The sequence below is a fragment of the Toxotes jaculatrix genome, chromosome 17 (genome assembly GCF_017976425.1).
Source record: "Toxotes jaculatrix isolate fToxJac2 chromosome 17, fToxJac2.pri, whole genome shotgun sequence".
NCBI lineage: Eukaryota > Metazoa > Chordata > Actinopteri > Toxotidae > Toxotes > Toxotes jaculatrix.
The window spans coordinates 2,928,945-2,955,985 of record NC_054410.1 but is presented as its reverse complement, the minus strand read 5'-3'; the positions used below and the strand labels follow the sequence as shown (position 1 = coordinate 2,955,985).

The following is a 27,041-nucleotide window of genomic DNA, read 5'->3' as shown; positions in this document are numbered from 1 at the left end:
CACAAGAGACATTGGTTGGGCTTCTTTTCTAAATATTAGAAGAATTAAAATTTGATTTTGATTAAGACAAATAGTTCCTGGCTCTGCTGCAGACGGCTGCGTCCTCAGCCTGGCGTCTGACGTTGATGATGTCACAGCAGAGCCTTGACCACGAAGCTGGCCACGACCGAGCTGTCTGGCAAGCAGGTGGACTCTGGCTGGGCTCGTGCTGGACAGCAGTGCGAGTGTGTGCACTCGGCCATATGCTGTTCACGAGTGTGTGTGGGAGTGTGCTTGTGTCTGTTCCCATACCTTCATACATTAATACATTAACGTGTCTAATTTGTTTCTGGAAAGCTACAGGTGTTCCCATGACTGGATGTATGTGTGTGTATCAGAGGAGATGGGTTGTTTGTACACGTACGTACTGTTTGTGTAAATTTGTCAAAGACTTTGACAGAAAACCGAGCTGCTTCAGGCAAAGGTGCAGCAAAGCAAGATCGTTGAAAGGAGGGAGCCACAGGCAAACCTGGCCAAGCCAGTTAAAACAAGACTGGAAATTTGATTTCATTATTTTTAGGACTGCGAGAACTGAAACTCTACAGGGACATTTCATGCAGTGATTGACAGTTTGCTTTGCAACAGGCCTCAACCAAAGAGCAAAACTGAGTACTGCACTGCTGCCCCCAGTGTAATTCATTTTGAATAATTGCCTAATTGAGAATTTACCATTTGTGCAAAATTTCAGTCCTGCAGTATTTCTGTTTTCCAGCCTGTTTCTTTTCCTCCATGAATTTAAGATCCGTTTTTTGGCGTCAGGTCTGTGGACTGAAAAGCTCTGCAGTAATCCTCCGGTCCTTTCACCTGAGAGGGATTGATAGTTATAGTGAGCTGGCTACTGCGAGTTCACAGATGAATCCGGCCCTGTCTGCGGCGTGGCGAGACGAGGCATCGTGACTGAGGTTAGCGCAGGAACATGCTCTAATTTAAAACCCCTCCGCCCGTCGGCGTTTCATTCTCTTTTGCCCCCTTTTTCTTTTCAGCCCTCTCTCCATCTGTTTGTCTAATTTAACATTTTTCACATCTTTCCCTCTTGTTCCTTTTGCTCTTTGCTGCTTCTCCGCTCTCCCTCACTCTCACGCAGGTATAGGATTATGCTCAGGTGCTGCAACAGGGACGCTGTGTGTGTGTGTGTGTTCGTAGTGAGCGAGCCAGGCAGTGAATGAGCGAGTGAGTGTGCGAGTGACTGAGGGTGTTGCTCCACTACACACACATATACACACACACACACACACCAGCCAACTGCTTGCTGCAGAAATTGGCTGTCTTGATTTTCATAGAAGAGGGAGGGAAAAAAAAAAAAAAAAAAGCCAGTGCTGGGGGATTCCTGCTAATTGCTTGCACATTCCCCTCTTCCTCTGGCTCGATTAAAGCCAGGCCACCATCTCGCTTTCAAGTCTGCTGTACTCCACACAGCCCTCTACTGTATGCTGCTCCAGCCTGCCCGCTATCCAACAGCACATCTCGCTGCTTTTCATTTGCGGTGTCCCCCCCACAGAACTACAAAGACGCAGTTCCAGCTGAATCGATGTGAGGTAGCCGGAGAGAAAATGCCGGCGCAAAGTCTAGTTGAATGTATATGTGACGTGCTCTCTGTTTCCACCTTATGTGAGGTCCTTATTCACACTGCGCACGCTCCTACGGAAAATGTGGAAATAAGCGATTTGGATTTTGAATTTCAACTACAGCGCTTACAGTAGCATTCAGAGGACATGACATTTTCAGCAAGGTAAAAATATAAAATTTAATGGCCGCTTTATTAAAAAGAGCCTCTCAGCTGAGTGTTCAAACCTTTTTAGTATGCGGGGCCCTGGTGAGAATGAAACCACTAACCTCAGCAGTGTCAGTGCCCTGCCCTGCCCTGTTCAGTGGCTGTCTCTTTGCTTAGCTTAGTTGTATCCCACCCCACACTGACAGAATTTAAATGAAGCAACCTTGGCTACCTACTGTTCTCCAGCTTATTGTTCTACAGTACGTCTCACTGCTAGCCTTCTTCTTTAATCCTCCACCTGACACTGGGTGTAGAGTGATTTGTGTCGTCTTTTGCCAATTTTATGTCTTGAGCCTTCTTTTTACACTGTAGGTGAGATCCTTTCAGCCTTGTACGTCACTCGGTGTGCTGCTATGCCGACATATCTCTGCACCAGTGCTATCGCATCTCATTGCTTTATATTTGCGGAACACCAAGCTACTCAGACGGACGTGAACTACAGATGTTACACACTTGATGCTTGTGCTGGAATATGGATGGATGCAGAATTACACTGTCACGACATGTGGCAAGGACAAAAAGGACATCGGACACAGTGTGCAAAACACCATTTATGGACAAAGACCATACATGCCAGTCCGTGTGTGCAAACTCAGCATTCAACAGCTGTATGAAGAGACGCGCATGGCATACATAACCTGAGTCTGAGCGAGAGGGAGAAAATGTCTGCAGGACTCATCGTGCTACATGAGGCTACTTGTTTCTGCAGGTCAGAATGTGTGTTGTTTGAATTGCGTGGGTCATACATGACAGGACGTGTGTGTGTGTGTGTGTGTGTGTGTGTGTGTGTGTGTGTGTGTGTGCTAACACCCCTGTGAGTCTGCAGTAGACCTCTTACATATTGCCACACTCTACTTAGCACATTGGTGTTTCTGCTCAGGCACATGGCACCGACAGCTTTACAATCAAGGTTTGGGAATTCATCAACACGGGCATCCTCAGACATCTTGGAATAATTACTATGTTTGGGGGTGGAGGGGTTTGTACATATAGAGAGGCGGCGAGAAGCAGAGCGCCGTGTCTGCCGCTCCGTTGTGTTCTGTTTGTTGTTTTTAAATTAAATTCACTGCAAAGGGGAGACTACCCCGCGCAGCACACATTGTTATGTGGTGTAGCCTTGGTCGACCATACAAGAGCAATATTAAATAGGAAATGAAACAAATACCTCGCCTGCGCACAGTACTGCTTCCTGTACTGTAACCTGTAGAGTACGGTTTAATCTGCAGTGGATGGGCGTGCGCATGTTAGGGTGGTGGTAAACTGTAGCCTGATTACACAACAGCAAGCCAGAGCAGCATGTCATGACCAAGGACCACCAACAGTGTGTGTTTTTTATTTTCTGTGTGTGAAAGTAGCTGCGTTAATGTCATCTTTGTGTGTTTGTGTGCACGTGCTGTGTAAGAGATGATTGATTCTCGTTTGTGTGAATGATCTTCGATGTTAAATGTGAAGCCAAATTACTCGTCATCCACTTTCACGTCCACTGAAAACCACTTAAATACCCAGGAATTCAAACATTTAACGCTTTCACACTAAAAACAATGACTGAGAGACTTTCTGCCTTTATAATCAGGGTTATAAATAACTGTACTGGTCGAACTGGATTCAGCTTCATCTTGATTTATGATTACAGGTTGTTTTTTTTTCTAGGAGGCAGCACACCAGTATTTAAAGCCCTTTTCTATCTGATCATTGAAAAAGAAGACAAAAGAGTTTTGTTTTCATCCTCTCGACAATAGATGCTTTTTATACATCCACATCTGGAGGGGCTATAACGCACTGAGGACATGTGGAATTAAGAGTCACATGTTAAATACCATGTTGGAACTACAGGGCTATTTCTGTACATGGTGCTACTGGGGATACGCTGCTTAATTAGCTTGTAAATTCCACATTAGGATGGAATTCAGAATCAGAATAGATTTTGGTAGTTCCCAAACCCTTCATGTTGCATGTTCTGCCTACAGTGAAGAACAAAGTACAGTGGAGATGTTATGGAGCAGTACAACGAGAGGTCTGTTCACTGCTGTTTAGTTCTGGGCTTTAAAGTAAAGTCCTTATCTTTTTCATGTCTAATAGTATAGAAACTGAGTGAACTGATGTGTGGCTCATTTTCTGACAGCACTGAAGTTTATGATAAATTGGATGTGGATGGAGAGCTTGTGTTCATACATCACCATCTCTCCTCTGCCTCAGGACCTCCCAGGTATCGATTCTACATTTGGAAATGCATCAGTTTAACACGTAACTTAAGTCTTGTCCTTGAATAGGAATTACTTGGTGATTTTGTTCTTGGTCTTAACCATCCTTTTGTAGTAGGGTCTAATTCGAAAGTTTCAAAATTCACAGGTACCTTTGCATTTATATTACAGATAACTGCCAAAAATATTCTGCTGCATCTTGGAAATACGAATTTAAATCTGTCTGCTTCATTAAAAAATATGGGTAGTTATTGTGAACCTGGTAAAACTTGAGCCTTATTCATTATAACACAAAGAGACCGAAATTGTTTCAAAACATTTAACCTCAAATTTAGCTGGACTGTGGTTTTGACTTGACTCCAAAATGTGACATGTTACGGCAGCATGACTCGTTGTATTAAGACCACGATCTTGAGTCATGCCTCTGTGCAATCTCATTTTTATGTGACAAAGATTCTGCCAAGTTTCTGTTAGCAGGGAGATCCAGTGCATCTAATGAAGCGCTCCTAATTGCTCCCCAAGCTATATTAACAAATGACAAGTACACGTTACTTCATGTCACAAACCGTGCACAGGAGGGGAGGGGGCATCAACGAGAATAAAACTTTTCTGATCGACAGAGAACTTCAGTAACAGGAAAAATGAAAATGTGTCATAAGCGTGGAAACCCAGTGATTGTGAGAAAGACTAGAATAAGACATACATTTATCAAATAACAGTTCAAAATAAAAAAAAGAACCTGTGATGTGTGCTCTGGTATAAAACCAGACCCAGACTTTCATAGTCTTGGTCTGACTTTGGGGGAAATTCAAATTCTCATCAGGAACATTCAGAAAGAGCAAGTGTGAGTGCACAGCAGTGCGCCTCCATCTACTGCGGGGCAGAAAACAGGACAGAGCATAGGTGCACTGGCCACGATGAGCCACCAAAATTGCATCAAACTACTGGGAAAATGAAGCTTTGCACTGTTCACCTTCATAAAAAAACAGAGCTCAAAATATTTTTGGACATTTTACTACGCTGATTCTCTCATTGTAAAAACATTAAGGTGATGCTGAGATGTGGTTGTCCAGTGCAGTACAAACTTGCTTCCTCCACCTCACTGCTGCCAGAGTGATCAAATCACTCACAGAACCTACAGCACAAACCAAACAGCGTTCGCACGGAGGTTAACATTCAGAAACTCACTATACAGCAAATAAACATCTCTGCTCACTGATGTCTCACAGCATCTTGTCTCTGAACTGACTTTGTCGCTTTCACAAATTTCTACACATGAATTACACCAGACGACTGAGCAGATTGTGAATATGATAAAGCTTAATATGTTATTCCAAAAATACCAGGCTCATACTGACTGCATGCCCCGCCACACTGACAGGAAGTGTTTCTATCACACTTTAAGTACTGCAGGCCTGAGGATGTAAAAACAGACAAATACACTGCTTACGACACTTCTGAAGCACTGTCTCGTAGCTGCTCTACCCTCTTTCCAAAAATACACACCTGTCCATGGCACAGCTGTGTGTGTGTTTCTGTGTGTGTATTACGTATTATGTATGGATTCAAATATCCAGATAAAAGAGTGTCTATGTATGTAAATGTGTGCGTGGGAGAGGGACTGAAGAAATGGAGAAAAGACGGAGTAAGACAGAGATATAAAGACAAACAAGAGTCGTGTGTGTGTGTGTGTCTACATGTGTGCGTGTGTGTGTGCGTGTGTGTGTGCGTGTGAGGGTGTGAGCTGTAACTGTAATGAATGTGTGGTCTTCATCCTGTGTTCCTTGAACTGTGCATGATGAGTGTCTGTCTTGACACATCTACATAATTGTTTTGTGTGTGTGTAAACTAACAAATTATGTAGATAGAATGAATTGCGTATATAATTATGTGCAGTGTGTATGGACAATGTCTGTGGCACAGTTGGTGTGTGCGTTTCTGTGTGTAACAAGTACATGTGTGTGACTTTTCCTCATGTGTGAATACACTCGTGCGTGTGTGGCTGTCCTGTCATGTCTGGGATGGATGTGTTTTTGTGATATTTCAGTGCTGGTGCGTATTTGTATGTGTGTGTGTGTGTGTGCGTGTGTGTGTGTGTGGTACTGTATAATAATTTGTATGTGTGTTTCTCCTCTGCCCAGATGGCTATGCTGAGAGGCTGGAGCGTCTGAGATCTGTTGCCAGCGGTGAATACTGATCAGAGATCACTGTCACATCTACAGCACACACACACACACACACACACACACACGCACACAGGCACACGTCATCCATCTTCTTTCACACACACCTCCACTTCCACATGGTCGAACTACTAATTCACACAGCCACTATGTGTCCGCCATGCTGATATTTTCTGGCTCTGCAGGTCACGGCTTCAACACTGATTATCAGGCTGTCTGTCACACCTGAAGATTGACACCCTGCTAGCACGACGCTGGGAGATTTCGGTCTTATGCTGTAATTATGATATTTAATCAGAACAGAGAAGACAGCAAAAAATGTGGATTTGACTTAAGTGGCTGGATTTACAGCCGTCACAGTTTTGTTTTTACAGAGCTGGATCTGTTTACCTTCAGTAAACTGCCAGCAGCGAAAACCAGTTCTTGAGAGCAAAACGATTTAACCAACTAGTCAATCGACAGAAAATTCATCGGCAACTAGTTGGATTATTGCGTAACCGATTGGTCATATTTAAAGCCAAAATTCAGAACATTTCCTGGTTTCAGATTCTAAACTGTGAGGATTTGCTGCTTTATTGTCTGGTTTTAAAAGTTCATCAGATTGATGGACATTTTATTGACCAAATGATTTATTGATTGAGAAAATAACTGCAGATGTGAAACAATTATGCATCTGAAAAACAAAAACACTCCTTTCAGTTATGTAACTGCAGTTACAATTCAATATTTTAATGTCTGTCAGGATGTTATTTTACTATTTAAATGATGTAAATAAGAACATATTTCTGATATAGTTACATGTGTAAAACAAGAACTTGAATTAACTAACCCTTTTTTTTCTTTGCATAAATAATGTGGATAACAGAAATTAGTAAAACGATGTCACCGAAATACGAATCCACTGAAAGTCAATAAACTATAAAGCAAATTATCGCCCTATTTTGAATATTACCTTTTTACTAAAGAATCAATAACTCAGTGCAGGAAACAGCTGTCATAGTGGAAGCATTAACACGCTGCACTGTTACAAGCTGCAGTCATTTGCTGTTGTCCATTTTGGGCACAAGTAAACAAAATCAGAAAGGTAAATCAATCTACACCCCAGCATTAAATCAAAACCTCACCGCTGTACTATCACGTACAGTAATTACATGCGGAAGCTCTGTGGTAATTTACAAGTCCATAAAGTGAATCCCATATCTCCTGACCTCCTCCCACAGCGCCAGCTGCTCCTTCACCTGTCAGCAGGTTGCCACTGATAATGACACAATCTGGAAGATTACTCACAATGTGCTGATTTAAGGGTTTGCTAGTGTAGATAGATGAGAACACCAATATAAAAAAAAAAAAAGAACAGTATCTGTAGTCTGTACGAGCAGCTTCAGCTGAACGTTCTGATGAACAACATGTTCCCGTTATGTATGCTGAGAGCTGCTGCGCAGAAAAGCTCGCTCTGCTTTATTTGAAAATCCAGAGGGCAGTAAAGTGAGTTTGGAAAGCCAGAAATCTAATCCTCTGGCAAAGTAATTGTTGAGTCACTGGTGGTGATCAATAACTCCATCAAATTCCTGCAGATGTATTTTGGCCATTTTGTTTTGCCGGGCAGTGAAATGTTAACATGCGCATTTAAAACCAAGGTTAAGTTACACGACACATAAATCTAGAATGAATGTAATTAGAAGGATTAGACATTAGATCAGACATTTCTCCTCTCACTGCCAACCCAAAGCTCAACCTGTCCTGTGTAACAAACCTTTTGAATACCTTCCTGTTCGCAGAACCAAATTGTTCTGCTGCACGGATCAAACCTGCCCTCTCCGCCTCTAATCAGCTCCTAAGCAAATGAATGCAAATTACTCTTCAGAGGACGAGCCACAGCAGTGTCCATCACGCCCCGACACACACTCGGAAATGTAGTTAGTGTGCACAGCGCATGACGCTCACGCACAGACCCACACGAATACACACACACACACACACACTCTCACACATCTCACCAGAGCACGACTGAACTCTGACAAATACATACACACGAAAACGCACACAAACACAGATTTATTCCTGCACATTATCCCATACACACAGGGCCGAGTACTCACTAACAAAAACACACTTGTGCGCGTGCACACACACACACACACAGTCTCAGATAATATTTCTGCACTTGCATTATCCCACATAACGTCCTCATCACACACACGCACACACACACACACACGCACACACAGACGCAGCATCCTGCTCTGCCTTCCCAGACAAAATGAAAGTGAGGAGGCAGCCGCATCACACCTCCAAATGGGCTCTGGGCGCTCAGAGGACTTTCAGTGAGGGGAGAACTCGCTGCTCTCCTGTGGCTGTCACCAACACTAATCTGTCTGTCTTGTCACACACACACACAAAAAAACACACGTTTCAAACACACACAGACACTGATACCCCCCCCCCCCCAATTTCTCATGCACAGAAACGCATGCACACGCACGCATACAGTACACACAGATACATGTGCACATTCACACACACTGTTTCTTGCGCTGTGTCGATCCCTCTTTGTCTAGCAAGCGCACAGGCACGAGCCCTGCCACTACAACACATGAGAAAGTGCATTATGAGCCCAGGCGTTCACTGCATTCCAGCTGTCCCTGCTCGACAGGTATACTGGCTTTCTTCGCGTGGATTTGCAATGCAATTGTTTGTCAAGGTTCAGTTTCTGAACTGAGGAAATACGACGCAGTAGCCTCTCACTCATGTCGCATACCAGGCATAAAGAAGAAGAAAAAACGGCAAACGTGTACTAATGCAAAAAAAAAAAAAAAAACACATCTGCATTTCTGTAAGCACAACAAGGCTTCTACAACCCCTCCTCCTCCGAGAGTGAAAATAAAAAAACAGGATTTCTGTCACAAACAAAACATTGCCACATTCTTAAGTATGCAGAAAGTGCAAACACAGAACGCTAAGTATGTACAGTAGAACACATGAACACCCAAACATCTGCCGTTCCTCAGAGTGGAAGTGGAGGTGGGCTGCACATGTTTTGCACAGGGGGTTCTCGGGTTTCACTAGGTAGGGAACCCCAAGGTTCTCCCAGTGAACGCTGTGTCGTGCACAGCTGAGGAGCAGCTCTCAGCGCTTTGATCCACTTACCCGAAGGCACGAAATGAAGAACTTTGTTGGTCTCCATAGCTGAGCAAGTGGTGGCGAATGCACACTTCCTCTCTCCAACCGCCTCCCCCCCCCAAGTCAACCCATCATGGTTGTGTTATCCTGTGCTGATGAGTGTGAGATCACCTCTGCTCCCTTGCTCTGCTCTGTTTCTGACTGCCTCTCAGACACATGCAGTGACTCAGCCCCACTCTGCCTGCCTACTCGCTGTCTCGCCGCTGGGTCCTAGTGCCTTCTCGCTTCCCCTTCCACTGCTTTATCCCGGCCCACCAGTCAGCAGCCTATGGCAGGCCAGCATGCAGCAAGGCAAACCTCACGTCAAGACACACCTCCCCAACACCCCTCTCTCAAAGTCAACATGCAACATGTCATCCTGTTGTCAGCCATAGCACCTCACCTGGTCGCCTCCAGGCTTTGTCATCTAACTCAGAGTGACCGAACTAGTTTCACCATTAATGTGAGCTAATCTCTGCCTGTAATCTCATTCACACATGTCTGTGCATACACACTCGTACGGCTCGTGTCAGGACAGAGTCAGACCGAGAGCGGAACGGCACGAAGTCGAGCGTAAGGTGTAGTAGTTGTGCGATCACTTCACACCACATGCATGCATTTATGCTGACTTTCAAGGACGTGTTGCTTTGTCTTCCTCTGCAAAATATTGTGGCTTAAACGGAGATTAATCTAAACCAATTCAGGTCCAAATCCAACACAGGAACAACAGCTGACTAAACTTTTCAGCCCAGCTCGAAAAGCCTGACATCACTCTGGCTTGCTCTCACTCACTTGTCATTTCCTTTTCTTTGTTTCCTTCTCATACACATATAGTGAAACAGACTCTGGTATGTTGTTCTTGGTCTGATCCTCGTCTGGTTCCAGCTTCTCAAATGAGAGGATTCTCTTGATTAATTGAAAAAATATACGAGAGATAAATCAATAGCTGGAACATAAACCAGATGTTGACTCTCTTACTCTCTCTCCTCATGTTTCCTGTTTACATTCAAGTGTAACAAACATATTTCAAGAGTAAAGCACAGTCACAACTCGGGCTAATTATAGCAAGTCTACATGTTGTTGACTGGAACCACAGAGTTTAAATTATGGCAAAGAGCACACACAGGTCTGAGACTTGTCTGGGATCACATTTGTGTTGACAACCTCCAGGTTCAGTTGCCAGAGTCTCCAGTCTTACATGATGACAGGTAACTTCAACTCTGTCCAAATAGAACAAGCCACTGCTGAGAGCATCTGATTCTGGACATCAGTCCTGAGCGTGGTCCACCAACCCACCAAACACCAACATGTTTTCACAGGGTAGTGGATCAGTCCACATCATAAAAAAAAAAAAAAAGCTTTAGTCAAGCTTCTGACTTCCTCATCAATAAACTCAAATGATCTATTTAGTGAATGAACGAGTTACTCAGACACGGTAATAAAATCCAAATGCAGCTGACCACTTATGAACTGAGCTCAGACAAAGACGCTTCATACGCTTTAGTAGGTGTTGGATCAAAGAAAGGAGGACACCCGTCTTCCTCTTAACTATATTCACACTGTTCTGCCAAACAGGATTTCTACATCAACAGCCAGTCCAACGTTTATAAGCAATAATACCACTCCAGACCTACTGTGACCACCAGCTCTTTCCTTTTTACTACCCACACAAGAACAACTGCAACTCATCCCAGTGATGCTTCGCTCTACTGTTACAAACACAGTATGGTTAATAATTGTAGTTACACTTAAACACTTAACTTTGCTGTTCTCACTAAACATTTGCTACTGTAATGAATACTAATAGTATTTTCATGACAAACACTACTATGCCTACAACAACTGCCACTAAAGCTAATACTAAAACCAACTAGTGCTTCAACAAACCTACAATTAGTGCCTGTCACTTGCAGTTCTGCTACTAAACCATCCACTGTTGCTGCCTCTTCTATCAATCCTCATTTTCAATACTTATTCTGAGATACGCTTATTTTCATCATAAAAAAACCCACAAAAATAAAAATCACAGCTGTCAGGAGATGGGATCTGCCTGTTTACTGTACTTCTTTACATAATGGAGGAAATTACTTATCGGCTTTTTGTTACTATAATAGTGGGTTAGGTTTTATTTTAGTACACTGCATGTAATTCTGACCAATGTGATTGATGAGCTGGGCAGAATTATCATGCATAGCCTCTTAAATTTTGAGAAGCATTTATTAAATAATGGAAATTACAGAGGAAGCAAAAAAAAAGACAGAAGAAAAGTGGTTTAATTCAAACTTTCCAGTTAGTAACACTGTTAAATGTCTCAAGATGATGATCAATCAATTTATTTTACAAAATTTTTCTTCTTATACTGTTAGACTGATGAAATAATGAGCAGTTTGGCTTGAGTTTATAAATCTACCAGACACAGAGGCTACTGGATCAAAAAGTTAATTTCCCACCCTGATGTAAATGCTCTGTGAAAGGTCAGTCATTTGCATAAGCCTGCATATATAACATGGCTGTGTGTGGTATGGCCAGTGGGTCTGCTTTGCATAGGAACTGTTACACACTGAGAGAGCAAATGCGTCACTCAGTGAGCCAGGGCGCATTCTCCCTGGAGGATAATTCAAGTGTTCTCATCCACCACAAACCTGCAACCAAGGTGTCATAACAGTTAAACACCAAACGGCACGGCTGCATTACAGCCCATGTCTTGGTAAATGTCAATAAGAGCAAGTGAGACGACAACCTGGCGAAAAACATGGCCGTGGTGTCTGTCACGTTAAGGTGTTTGAGGTGATGCGCTGAAACCTTAAGGGTGGATTTATACTCGCCTTCATCTTTGTCATTTACTGAAGCCAGAAAAGTCAAATCTCATTAACGTGGCGGCTCCTGGGTGAACCGGAGGCGGCTGGAGTATGGAGTCAAATTAAGCGCAATGGAGTGAAAATGAAAAGAAAAAAAAAGACAAGAAAAAAAAACTGTAAATGGAAAAAGAAAATCTGCAAATGTGAACTCCAAAGACAGTTGTACCTGGTCATGTAATATCCTTCCTTTCTTTCCTGGGTATGAAAACTATTTTCAAACTCAGATCTTGTTCTGGCTTTTACATTTCTATAGAAGAATTACTCCTATTCAGTTCTTTCAATCTTGAACCCGTGTGGAAGATCTGCTTAGAGTCTCCAGGCGTCCCAGCTAGTGACTGACTGAGGTTAAGTGTCATGTCAGACCTGCCCTAACAGCTCTGTAACAGACATACTATTGTTTCCAGAGTATTTTCTGCTTGCTCACTTGAACCGATCATTAAAATCCTCTCCCTAAATGTTAACCTGTGGACTATCAGCACTGAGAAAGCAAGGATAACTGCTTGTATGCTCTTTTTTTTTTTTTTTTACAGAATTTGTTTCCTTTTAGATGCAATGCAAATTAAATTGGTTTGTAATTTACCCACAAACTCATTCACGTACAGCAAACTGCAGATTCCCCCACAAAGTGCATCTGTAGTAGATGTTTGAGGCCACTTTCAGGGCAGCAGAAATAAGCAGCTCAAACACCAATGAGCTGAACTTTGTCACAAATATCGGATCATATCGGTTGCTGTCTATTAACTATGACATACGTGTATTTGTTTGAATTCTTCTGTACTTTGTCATCGCACAATAATATTGTCTTAACTTCGGGGAGACGTATGAATTTGAGAGTGAGAGAGGGTGTAGGCGCACTCTGTCAAAAATATCACGAACAGGGCAAAAGGGAGTTACGTAAACAGAAATATTTAACTAATTTCTTGACTCTAATTATAGCTGCCACCGTAGCCAGAAACAAAAATCCAGTACAACACATCTGTTAAAAACAAAACAGCCTCCATGTTTGAAGAAGGATAGCCTTACATTACCTTATCTACAACTATTCAGAGCAGCCACATCAATTTCCAACTCAAACCCTGGGTGGAAAATGAACAAATACAAGTTGTAGAACTCGGTAGTGGAGTTTGTGTTACATGCTTGTCTTTGGCCAAAGGCCTGTTCAGTCAGTTTGCAGCAGAGAGAGACCTGAAGGGCACAAGTGCATCACATAACCTGCCACAGCCATATGTTGCATTCAACTGGCCCTGACACTGAACCCTTACTGTCTCCTTACTTTAAACCAGCGTGGAAAAACAAGTCGTAGACCACATTCGTGCAACTGCAACATGCAGCACGTTACAGTACGCGCACAAAATAAATAAATAAATGCCTGATTGTTCAATAAAAGAAACTGTGTTCACTGAAATTCTGACGAAGGCTGTTGTCGTCAAAACAGTTACACATCTGGAGGCTGACCAGTACGACCCCGGTCTGATCTGTGATGTAAAAATTCAGCTTTTCTGCTTTGAAGGGTATCAAATGCTGGCAGGTGCCCTCGGTAGGTGATGCAGTTTATATGGTTCAGGGACGCCACAGCGCCATGTTGTTATGGAGTTCAGCTGTGATTGGGAATGATGTCAGCCCTGTTTGTGTTGAGGCGCTCGCCTAAAGCTGTGTGAGTTTATGTTAATAAAATATCAATTTCTGACAGTTCACTACAGTCCGGAGCCAGCAGCTGCTCGCCAAGCTTCAGAGAAAGGGCACGCCACACAACACCGCAACAACACCGCAAAGTGATGTGTTTTTAGTCTTTTGACCAACATAAAGTTAAACAAGCCACAAAACGTTACACTAAAAATATTAAATTGTGCACAGGTAGGTTTGACTATTCAATTATTCGAGAGGGGCGAAGTCTTATTATATAAATTTCTTAATAATATTTCAATGTTTCACATTAATTTGCCCTGACATTTGCACATACTGATGCTGTATACACATTCATCCACAACACGAAACCCAGTCACTGGTTTTCAGTGTGTGTGCAGACCAACAGAGCTGCCTCCGTCTCTGAAAGAAAATCCCATCCTGCTTGAAACTCCAGCTGAGGGCTTGAAGCCAGGTCTGCTTCTGGTTTCTGCTCAGAGCGACACATTTGGTAAAAACGGTTCTTGGCTCTTGCCGGCTAACTGGCATCAAAAGGTAGTTGCACCACATACCTGCAGTGGAGGGTCTGAGATAAAATTTCAGTTTCAGATGATACTGAGTGCACAGGGAGGCATCTGGAATGACCCTGCAGCTACTCTGTGGCTAGTCATCAGTGGGTGCTATGAGGCTGGAGGTGGGAATGGCCTCCAGGAAGCTCACAGCTTGGTATGCGTGTGTGTGTGCGTGTGTGTGTGTTAGTGAGAGATGAATCACCACTTGTGAACTGCCTTAACCACTAAAAAGCAATAAGGTGCAGAGAGAAAGAGTTTAGCAGTTGGGACCCCCGCCTCTGGAGCCACCCTCCTACCGGCCTGGGATTCAATCCTGCCAGAACTGTCCACACTGTGTATGTGTCCCCTGTCTCTCAGCCTCCTGCTGTTTCAATAAAAAAAAGCAAGTAGGAAAACCACAAAAAATAAAGTAAGATTTTATACGTGATGGGGTGTAACACTTACAAGGCCCGCGGGGGTGGTTACACATAAAAGGTTCAACCGGCATTCAGGAGACTCCGTGAAGTCATTTCTGGAGTCCTTCATCACTATTAGCAGGTCATGAAGAAACTTCCAGAGAACAAGCTGACTAACACCTAACTAATGAGCCATTAGTCACAAAACAGCAGCAATGCAGTAAGCAAACAAAACAAACCGCAACAATATAAAATATACCGTAGCACAGTACACAATTTTTCCAGGACCTCAGCTGGAACATTCAGAACGAGCCTATGGGGACTGATAAATACAAAATGATTTGTTCTTTCACAAGGTCCTGATGAGCACTAACCAAACCACCTTTTCTAAACAACACAACCGGAGCTGACAGTGTCCTGGTTTCACAGAGTCCCACAGTGCAAATAAAACTGCACACTCTGTCAACATACTGTAGTGTGTGTGTTTTATAGGGAAACATTTAATGTGAGCTGGATGGTCTGAAGGACAAAGAGGATTGAATGATCAGTGTTGTACAGTATATCTCTCTGTCATAACTTCCTGTCCATCTACAGAACTTCTCCATTAACTGATGAAATGTTTGCAAGTCACTGCAGTAAATTCTGAGACGTCCAGTAGGAGCAGTTTTATTTTGACTAGTTTTGTCATTTTAACTCGTGAACACAAATTATTAATTCATGTTCTCAAATTAGTTAATTTTTGAATTAAAATTACTCATTTGTGCTCTTGATTCAATGTCAAGTTACAGTAACAGTAAAGATTTAAAGTTACAGGCTGGTGTGGCTGATCCCGGTCAGTTAGGTATGAGTGTTAGCACATGCATTAGTTTTTTTCCACCTCAAACCTACCAAGCTACTATTTTACTCTACAGTCTACTTCAAATCCCAAACCTTCAGCTGCCATTTTTAAACACACTGTCCTTTTGTCGATACGATCCCTACGGTAGCTACCCTGATACGCAGCACACTGCCATGATGAGTGTAGGCCTGCGGAAATTGCGTGATTTAACTGATTTGTAGTCCAGTGTTGTACAGGACTGTGCTGCTGCAGTGTATGAGGTGTCCTTTTGTCCTTGTGCCAGATGTCAGGATGTGGTGTACAACTCATTAGGATGCCAACATGCCTCTGCACCAGCGTTAAGACTTTTCACTTGCTGATTTTAAAGCCTGCCGACCCTGTGCTGAGAAGCCACGGCGCTCCTAAGGTAGCTGCGTCTGTAATAGTGCAGTCATAACGGTGATACAGCATAGCAGGTAATGATGCACAAACAGCGACAGCTATTGCCTCAATGAGTCATCAATCAGTGAGGGAATCCTGCTCCCTCCTTTTGACTGGGAACAACCTTCATTAGCAGCTGTGTGTGTGTGTGTGTCTACTGTATAAGCGTGTGTGGGCAGGTCTGTGTGTTTGTGTGTGTGTTTGTGCTTTAACTACACCTCAGTGTCTGCATGCGTAGGCGTCTGTCTTGTCTTTCTCTCAATGTGTAGGTGTCTATTTTGTCTTTCTGTCTGTGTGTGTCTATAAGCTCGTGTGGCTGTCAGCTTTTGTGTGCGTGTGTGTGTGTGTGTGTTTGCATGCATTAGGGGAGGTCTGTCTCTTTTTTTTCAGCATCGCCTTTGTTGTTGTTGTTTATGCTGTACTCTGGCACAGGAAGAGAGAGACAGGCACAGTGATAATCATAACACTCGGGAATAAAGGAGTGAAGAGAAATTAAGGAAACAGAAGGAGGAAGATGATGAAGAAGAGGAGGAGGAGGAGGAGAAGGAGGATGAGGGGAGCAGCTGGTTCTTGTTACTCTGCTACCCGCACACATCACTGCAGGAGCTATCAGAATATAGCCTCCCGCAATTGCCTCTGTATGGGTATGGGCGTGTGTGTGTGCTTGTGTGTGTGTGTGTGTGCGTGTGTGCTTGTGTGTAGCAGCGTTCAGTACTGAGCTGTAAGTATTGCCGAGGGGATGAGGGCATATTTCAGGTCACAAACTAGCTACAGATTTAATTTGGAGAAGAACAACTTGATTATGTTCTCTCAGGCAAAAACGGCTCAGGGAAATATAACTGAGATGACACAGGTGAACACGCACATCAGCACAGAAACCTAACGACACATGCCATCCAACATGCCGTGTGCATGAAAGGCGCATGCCTTTGTCTAAGGACATGTTCGCACTGGGAGTTTGGTCTGAATCTGAGAGCTGTTTGCATATGAATGTGGTAACATGAACATTTTTGTTGCACCCGAAGCCCGTCTGCATGAAGCCGTGGTGTGGTACGGTCTACGTACGGTCAAAACGGCAGGCACATGCTCATGTCATTTTACTGTTAGCAAGAAAATGGAGGAGATAAAATGCTTCACTGACGTATAAGCAGAGAATAACATTCAAGGCCAACTTGGCACCACATGATATTTTTCCCTCCGTGGAGGGAACGTGAGTGAGGAGCGCTTGTTTTTCATCTCTTTGTGGCACACAAGGGTGGTCATGCTCCCATCGCTCATGCTCACATGGCTCTGCCCCATCATCAGAATGAACACACGGCTCATGCTCACATGGCAAATGTCTGCAGCTTCAGCTTGATGTTCAGTGAAATGACTGAATTACACTTGGTATGGTATTATATGGTATTGTGTTTTATTGACAAAAAGACTGCAGATGGGAACCACAGATTGGAACAGCAGTGAAAGCAAAGCTGCAGAGTTAGAGGAAGTGGAGGACAATCAGACTCCAGACACAAACAAACAAATACCTCAAACACGCCCAGTGCAGAGTGATAGATCCTCCCAGTAAGAATTCAGGCTCTAACCATGTCATGTCCGTGTCTTGGCCAAAAATTGAATTAGCTTAATTATCTCCACCAAGGAGGTTATATTTTCACTCATGTCTGTTTGTTGGTTTGTTTGTTTGTTGATTTGTTTATTTGTCAGCAGGACTGTGCAAAAAAACTACTGAGCTGATTTGCACTAAACGTGCTGGAGGAATGGGGCATGGGTCAGGGAGGACCCATTCAATTTGGGGCAGATCCACAACATTTACTATGAATTTAAATGTTTGTCTCTAAGCTCTGTCTATGTTGTCTGACACTGGCCTTAGCAGAGGTATGCGCTCCACTGAGTGCCATTCTAATTTGATCATCAGCTCCTTTGATGTTATCATTAGATGAAGTCGGACTTTCAGTATTTCTAAAACCTAACAGAGTTGTAAACATCAACTTCTTTGATTTCATTTGAAAACCTCAAACAAAAAAAAACCCACATCTACCTGCTATGGGCTACCTTTAAATTCAACAGTACCAGGACAGTTAGTCCGCCAGCAGCAGTGTGGTCTCTCACCACAAATTACATCTTTGTGTTGGTTGACTTTTTGTTTGGTAGCAAAATAACGGATGCCAGTTTGACAGAACCAATCCTCACACATGTCCGATAACAGCCGTGTGAAACACAGTAAATCCCACCTGCTCACTTAAAGTAAGCTCACCTCGAAAACCGGCATGACATAACTGCCCGAACAGCAAAATAAGAATTCCTGTGCAACAAGCGTAGTGTGGAAGTTTCGACCCTCATCTAAATGAGGAAGGTTGGCTGAGCGCACACATTTCTCTGCACCTCCTTGCTACCACAGCACAGGAGCTGCTCCATGCAACAGCCTTGCTCGCTCAAGGACACTATTGACTTTCTTTGCCTAGCTGTTCCCAGAGGCTCTCAGACTTGAACTAGCAACCCTCCGGTCATAAATACACTTCTCAAACCTCTCGGCTCCATAAATATTCCTCATAACGTCCAAATAAAAATGTGATAAGGGTGAACTTTATTAATCCCTGAGGGAAAACAAAGTCAGCCGCGGAGTAAAAAGGTTATAAATGGCTAATTAAAAGTGACATTATGGGATGAATGTCTCTTTGGTGCAAAAGTAATGCTTCTTCATATTTGCTTAAGTAGAATATGTATAATAGAAGCCACTGACTGATATGTCACATCACATCTGCCTACGAATGAGCAGATGTGATCAATAATTCTCAGTCCTGTGCAGAAGAAATGCACAGTAGCTACTGTATGTGATGACTACATACAGATTTATATATATATGGCTTCTGGTTTTACATAAATATCTGGGGCATGAGGACGTGAAACATGCACAAATAACGATCCAGAATCCAAACGAAGACAAAGTCATCCCAGTGCCTGAGGATTTCTAAGCAGAAGATCTTACAGTTATGTACAGTTATGTTGTCCAGTGAGGCAGAGATACACACTGCCCTCTGCTGGAAACTGCAGAGCCTCAGAAACAGGCACTGCTGTAGGTATATCAAAATACATCAGTTCTACTCTACTTTCTGTTGTATGGTAAAAATTTCTGGAGCAAAATTGTGTGAAAATTAAAATAAAAAATTTAGGTCTACATCTGTTTCCATACAGTCAAAAGTAAAATGAGTAAGTATAGTGCCTATACAACCTAAAGAGACACAAAATGGTTATCTCAGTGAGGCTCGTCTGATCTTGAATTGGTCAGAGACACAAATGTGCAGAGAGCAGAGGCAGCATTCAATTGAAGATAGCGGCTGTGCCCTTTGATCCCCAGTTTCCCCTACATGTTTTCCCTGTGATACTCTCTACACAAACACACACACACACACACACAGACAGACACAGGCAGACACCACTGCACAGGAAATGTTTGTTGTCTTTACATTTCCAAAAGCCCTTATGGGGAAGCAATGCTGACACAGACACTTTTAACTTTCAAGTGAGTGAGTGAAACGGTCACATCAGCAACATGGATCATCCTGCCTCGTCCCTGTCGCCAACCCCCCACTGTAAAATACTCTCTTTTACAAAAGAACAAGAATCTACTGTAACATGGAGGTGGTGATATGCTTCGAAATCAGGTTTACGTGTTTATACTGTCACTATGAAAAGAACAGCAGTGCTGAATCCTGTTCTTATGACAGAATATTCCTCAAGTACTGCACTGATTGAGTCATATCTATATTAATTTTGTACAAAATTCACCGTGGACATTGTTGGGGGTGGGGGGGGGGGGGGTCATATTTCTCTCTATCCTTAACAAAATGTCAAAATGATAGTAGATTAATAGTCATGGTAAATCCAATAATACTGCATGTGCTACTCCCTTTATCTGATGTGTGTTTAAAGATTTAATTTTGAAATCACTACCCATCTCTTTTGGAGAAAATTATAATTTCCGGATGTTCATCATTCAGGATCCAGTCAGAAGTGTTTCATTTAATCAGCCGAGGACTACAGGCTCCTACTTTGTGCTATTAATATTTTTGCAAGAGTGCATGTCACTACTATCAAAATAGATTAAGCTGCGTGGTTTTGAAAAGAAGCCCGTCCCTTTGCTTTTGCAGAACGGCTCCTGAAAAAAATGTCACTCTGCAGCAAGCTTTAAAATTCTGTGCACCTACAGAGCGCATTAAAACGCTGCAATAAACTGCAAAGGGCACCTTGTTGTGTTGTGCTCCAAGCAGGAAGACAGCAAAGACACAGTTAGTGGACAAACACAGGGTGGGATTTCCTCTCCTCCTGACTGGCTCCTGCCTTACATTGTCCATTTTCAGATGCTGGCCAAGTTCAGCTTGCCAAGGAGAATAACAAAATGCGTTTGTCATGAAACCACACACAAACACACACATACACAAACTCAAACAAAATGCATGCTTTCGCTCACACACTCACACACACACATCGTGACTATGGGTCCTAATGATTTATTAGTGTTCCATTATCATAAACCAATTCTAACACCATGATTATTCATGCATTCATTTTTACACACATGACATATAGAACTGGAAAAAACCTCTTAAACAGTGGTGGAATACTGTGCTGTGTGTGAGAGCAGCAGGGGTGGAAGTAATGAGTCACATTTACTCTCGTTAGTGCAGCAAAGTCAATTTTTGTGTACTTGTATTTTTTTTGGAGTGTTTCTAAAAATCAGCAATTTTGCTCTTAAGTAATTTTTTACTCAAGTCGAAATTGTCACAGAGCAAAAACAAAGGTCACATGATTATGATGATTAACTGTGTGAACATGCAACGAGAAGAGCCAAATCTGCAGCATCGTGGTCTGTGGCCACTGGAGGAGCTCCGCGTTCAACTTAGCCTGGTTTTAACTTAGATGTCTACAAGTCTTTTCAGCTGCAAATAACCAAGTCAATGGGTCCTGACACATACTGCAAGCCTCAGTGAGTCTGTCAGTATTTTCAGATTTCACTTGCTCACTTACACTGGGATGTAATATCTTTAAATGTTCCTGAAATAATGACTGGGCCTCCGACTTTGCAGATTATGTATATCATAGCGGGCAGAAAGCATATAGAAATAAATCTTATTTTAGCACAAGGACTTGTACAAAAAATATTTTCAGTCAACAAAGTCACTGTTGATGTACCACAGATTTTATATCCCTGTGTCATCATAAATCTGAAAGGTAGCTTCTCCCGTTGCAACAGACAGGTGAATGATTTTTTATTAAGTGGCTGACATTCACTTTTAAGACCAAGGTGACTTGAGGTGTGAGTAACTCCGGGATATCTGCTCCTCAGTTCATTTCAGTGTCGGCTGTCAGCTGCATGTTTTCCCTGTCTGTGGGATCCTGCTGTGCCTGGTCCACGTTTGTCGGTATGTAGTGTGTTACCGGTACAAACTGTGCACTGTGTGAGCTGACAGTAAGTCACTGCAGCACGTCAACCAAGACAAATACTTGCACTGCGTCGTACACAAGAATTTGAATGTCTCTGATTTTTTAACATTAAAGGGTTTGAAAGAACGGTACTGCAGATTTCTATGATACCGCAAAATAATCCCATTGCGATTACTTAACATTCACTGCATTTTTGTATCCTGTTAACTGCAGTTCAGTGTACAAATAAATGTGTCAAGCTTAAATGTGTCTGTTATTAAAGCTGCAATATTAACGCATGTTAAAATGACTCAGTGATGTTAAAAAAAAGTCTAATGAGGAAACACTGCAGCTCTGTGCGGCTGTTAGCTTCTTTTAGCTCAGTGTTGGGGCTCCCCAGTCACACGTAGACTGAAATGGTTGAGTCACACCACTCTCAATAATCCCCTAACATAAAACCGTAGTTAGCTGCTTCCATTAAAATGCTCGCTTTTTGTTACATGTCATTTAAAACTGATCACGTGCGTTTCTGCAACACTGACACGATAAATACGTAACTTGTGATGGGCAATAATCATTCCTTTAATATTTAATAGAATTAATTCAGTAAGTTGAGAAACACAACTGATTTGTTTGTTACACCCTTGGTATTTCTCTCAGCTGCAATTTACATGATAACCCGCGGTCATTCTGTTCAGACCACACGGTATGTGTACAGTCAAAGTTTTAATTAAGCCTATACAAATTTAACCCAGACACACCGATGCATCTATTTAACATGGCAAATAAAGTGGTTGTAAAGTGACTGAGGGAGCTGGAGGCTAACTGACTGTCCACAGTCTGAGCTGATTGATTAATGGCTTCACCAGTAGCGACTTGAGTCCACTGGAGTCCCGCGAGACAGCGGTTAATTAAAGACACTTAACAAACAATTAACACCGTGAACCAAATTCCCACCACTGACACCGTTATACAAGACAGACAGAGAAGGCAGAGGAGGTGAGCTCCTTGTACACAGAGAAACACTGAAGATCTACTCTAAACATTCATACATAATATTGGAGCTTTATATTCGTAAGGAAAAACTATTAAATTCTGAATCTATTCAAAACCTTGAGTTACTGACTAATCCAAGTGTGAGTGTTGGATAGATAAATGCTAAGCAGATGAAGCGCTTTGTGAACATTGATTATCTCAGTTTGCAAAAAATTTTGAATGAAAAAGTGGAGAGATATCTTGGTGGATTGTACATAAAAAAAAAAAAATTAAACTGAAGTCCCATCGACAGGACGACACCAGCTATTTGTGCCAAAACCAATTCAAAACTCTGCTGAAAAATAAATCAGTTTTATGAAGTGATCACACTATGGTTAAGTTTTGGTTTAACCCATCCATCTACTCTGACCTCCTCCATACACTGACACTGATGCTCTGGCCACTAGAGGGCTTTGTCACTTGAATGTTAACGCGTCCGCTCAGGTCATTGGCTGGCTCGCTTCACCTGTACCATAATGCTCCCAAACAACAGATCGAAATACGGTTTCTCATTTGCGCTCATCACACCGACGACACTTGGTATTTCAGAAGGAGCATACAACCAGCGGCTAATACGGTTAGCATGGCTTAGCACACAGACAACAAAATGTCTTTCACACCTGCAAAGGCGCAGACCTACATTTTGACGTGTCTTAGCAGGAAAAGCACAGGTGAAACAAATTTTGTTGACCGTGGCTCAGTTCCATCGAGTGTCCCAGTAAGCCGTGCCAGCGAGCCAGCACGAACAATTCCAGGACCCTGGAGCTGGCTCACCTAAATGGAATGCAGCTGTTTTAAATGTTATCAATTACACGTATGCATTTCCTGGAGGGGTAAGCCAAAATGTCTGCTGTGGAAAAGTTTATATTTATATTTCTCTAATGTTTATGGCTTAAAACTGGGACCTGAGTACCAATTTCGTACCATAACATGCAAATGTCCTGGTATGACAATAAAGTTCCTTGATCCCTTGATACTGACGTGAAGACAGTCGCGAACCGAACGAATTGTGTCCAAAAGCTCAGGTGGCTATACACGAACATGTGATGAATACATGTGTCATCACATGACATCACATCCCTACTGCCTCTACTGTGCTGCAATGCACAGCTTGTTTTACATGGTCTAAATGCTAAGTCAAGCTTCTACACCAGGTGCAAAAGCAAAGCAACAAACAATGGAAAGTACAAGTTATACACAGTATTGTAGTTATTGTTAGATTTGTAGATACTGTTGTGTACCCCGCACAGAATATCAAGTATCCGTGAATTCAGTTTAAAATGAGATCAACCATTAAAACCCACGTGGTTTGAATGGTTCTGGACACTATTTTCTCTTAATGTGAACCGTACAGTATTAACAGGGTCATGGGTGTATTCTCCCGGGTATGTCAACATGTGGAGCACGGCGTTAACAGCGTCAGAGATGAGGGAGAGAGAGGCTCAACTCCCACCGGAAACAAAACAACATGTATGCACTCTCAAGTCCATGAGGAGCTCAGCATGAAAGTGCCAGCCAAATGGCATATATAAAAAAAAAGAGGTAATCCTGGTCAGGACAGACAGTTACACAATGCACACTGGATGATGTGATGTGACTGTTTGAGGAAATTCAAGGTCACAGGAATGCAGAGGTTTTTTTTTTTCCAACATGGCTCTGAACTTTGCAAGGATTCGGGACTATAAAGCTTCTGTTCCACAATGGCCAATTAAAAATACAAGATAAGGGAAAGGGGGGTTCAAAAGGCTAATAGTGTGTCTTTCTGTGAAGTGTTCCAATTACAAGCACCTTGATTTAATTTTATGATGTAGGAACTCAGTAGTAAAATAAGACAAAAAAAAGTTCAACCTACTCAAAAGCCTACGGCGTGGAAAAAACCCTGTCTCTTTTTATTTTATACCACATCAAATGACATTAGATATGATTTGTCATATTTTTATATTTTGCACATTTTTACCACAGACACAGCTAATAGTTCTTTTCACTATCCATTAACTATTCCTTACTTTTTATTAATTGACCAAACTTTAAATGTCAGAAAATAGTGGACAAAATGTCTCTCACAAGTTTCCAGAGCTTGGGGCAACATCTTAAAATTTCTTGTTCTGCCAAGTCCAAAACCCAAAGATACTCAATTTACATAGATACAAAACAGAGAAAAGCCACAAATCTTGACATTTAAAAAGCAGGAGGCATCTAATGTTTAGCTTTTTTGCTTGACAAATGACTTGTGTGATGTCGAAATGATGTCTAATCAGTCATCAGAACTGTTGCAGATCAATTTTATGTTTATGAGCGACTGATCAATTAATCAACTCTCCCAGATTCTGTGGTATATCTGCTTTAAGATCTTGCAGAATCAGTGCTAAATCCTGTTACTGTGTGAAGCACATATGGAGCTGCACTATGGGCCTAAAAATTATTTTGTGCACAATTACATTAATGTATTAGATTTTAAAAATTAACACATTACAGATACAGTTAGATGCCCCACATATCTGTACCTACTGTACTCTTTGGTGTGTGTTTTTTTTTTGTGATGCTGTTGCACTTGAATCTCTTATTGCTTAAAATATTGATGATGTAGCAGGTGTAGCTTATTGTACTGTTTCGTGTATTTTAGCATGTTCTAAATGCCTAAAATGTAAAAGTGAGGCCGCGCATCCAGACAAAGACATTTTTAGGACGCCACATTTCACTGTTTGTCTGATTTAAAGCTGCTTGTTTACATGTGTTTTGGCACCGATGACACTGTTTACTCTGCTTGTGTGTTCAGCATTTCCTCTATCCATGTATTATGAGTTCTGCTGTGTTCCTCACACGTCTCCTGACATGTCATTACATGTCTTGGGTGAAAACTTGTAAGACTGTCAGTTAGGGATACAACTAACAATACTTCTCTTTACTGTTTATTCTGCTGATATCACTTTTTTTTTTAAATTGATCAATTAATTGTATGAAGAGTGAATAGTATCATCACAGTTTCCTAAGGCCTGAGGTGATGTCTTCATATTGATTGTGTTGTCACGCCAACAATCCAAAATTTTAAAAAACAATCACATAAGAAAATTGTCACAAATGACAGCTGTTAACACTTTGAATTTTTTGTTTGATAGAGGACTTCCTTGATTAATCGATTACCAAAATATCTGCTGTTTATTTTTCTGTTGATTTACTGATCGATTCATTGACTGATCACTGCCGCTCCAAAGCAAAACCTTTAAGACAATGTGAATTGACACCTAGGCTGCGCAAGGAGGAAGTGGCACCAAAACTGCCATCCACCTTCTTTAATGACATTTTTCCACTCTGTGGTAAAATAACACGAAATAAAGCCATACTGTACAGCGGAGGACGGTTTTCCTGGGTGAAGTCTCGTTTCTGCACTGACTAATTTTCCTCTTTAGTAAATTGGCCCTCCTCCGGTGCAGTCTGTGTGTCCCATTTAATTACGAAGACTCTCTCACACTCTCTTCATCTTCCTTTCACACACTCACTCACAAGAGGCAGTTAACTCACACTGTACCACTGGCAAACACAGCTACCTTAACTATACAGGGTGACGAGTGGTCACACTTGTATGTCAGTTTACAACATGAAACCGTCTTTGAAGAGTTGAAGGGATAAAAATAAGTGTTTTCACAACTAAAACACGAGTGTCAGGACAGTTCACATGCGTTACAGCCCGTTCACAAGAAATTAAAAAATAACTAAGACGCATCTTACCTCTAGTAAATCGATTAACTGACACCCCCGTCACCTCTCCATCGTCCTTCACAGTTTTCATAATGTTCCCGGGTCTCCACAAAGCGTCGGAAAATCTTCTCTCACCGGCTCCTGTCTGTTTCCACAGGAAACGAGGAAAAGCAGAGGTTACTGGTTTTGTTCTGTCCGGTCGCTACATTCAAGAAAAGGTGTCGATACTGTCACTAAGTGATCAACCGTCACCGCCAGGTGTTACTGGCAGCACGCGCCCGCCGAGTGCCTGAACCAGCGACCCCGCCCACCGCTCGCTGCAGGCACGAGACCGTTGATTTGTCCGGTGAGTGTCCAGTTGGAAGGATGAGTGTGTGACACCTGCCGCCAGGTGCCGTGTCTCCACACTGCAGCGGCCAGGCTCAGGTAAAGGTGCAGTCCGTCATTAAAATGTTCCAACCAACAAACTCAGAATGCTGTGACTCTAACTGACCGACGGCTCCGGAAATAAATGGACTGGAACTAGAAAACCACTGTATCTAATATCAGACTTAAGATTTTCTTTTTTTTTGATTTTGTTATGATTATGAAGAAAAAAAAACTGAGTTAAAACATAAAAAATAAGATAAGAAACAGATAAACACTTTTTAAAATACAGATGCTGTAGGTAAAGTGGGCACTTACACTGAATTTGTTTTCATTATCATTACCAGACATTTTAAATATGTCACACAAAAAAAAATCAAAGATCAAAGAAAATAAAGATAATTTGGTGTAACAAGAGATTTTTTTTTCTGTTTTCCTTTTCTGTTTATCATCTTGTGACCCAT

General features: G+C 42.2%; 1 protein-coding gene across 4 annotated transcripts in view; it reads right to left on the bottom strand.

Annotated features, from left to right (window-relative positions):
• Positions 1 to 26,332, bottom strand: part of slc4a11 (solute carrier family 4 member 11) — an 87,034-nt gene extending 60,702 nt beyond the window's left edge. The window contains exon 1 of one of the 4 annotated variants that reach the window (XM_041060991.1): positions 26,242 to 26,332. In XM_041060991.1, coding sequence (XP_040916925.1) covers positions 26,242 to 26,302 — 61 coding nt within the window. In that variant the 5' untranslated portion in view covers positions 26,303 to 26,332. Of the gene's footprint in view, positions 1 to 9,341; positions 9,496 to 26,241 lie in introns of those variants that run through there. The other 3 variants (XM_041060994.1, XM_041060992.1, XM_041060993.1) reach the window with 3 other exon arrangements.
• Positions 26,333 to 27,041: the final 709 nt, after the last annotated feature.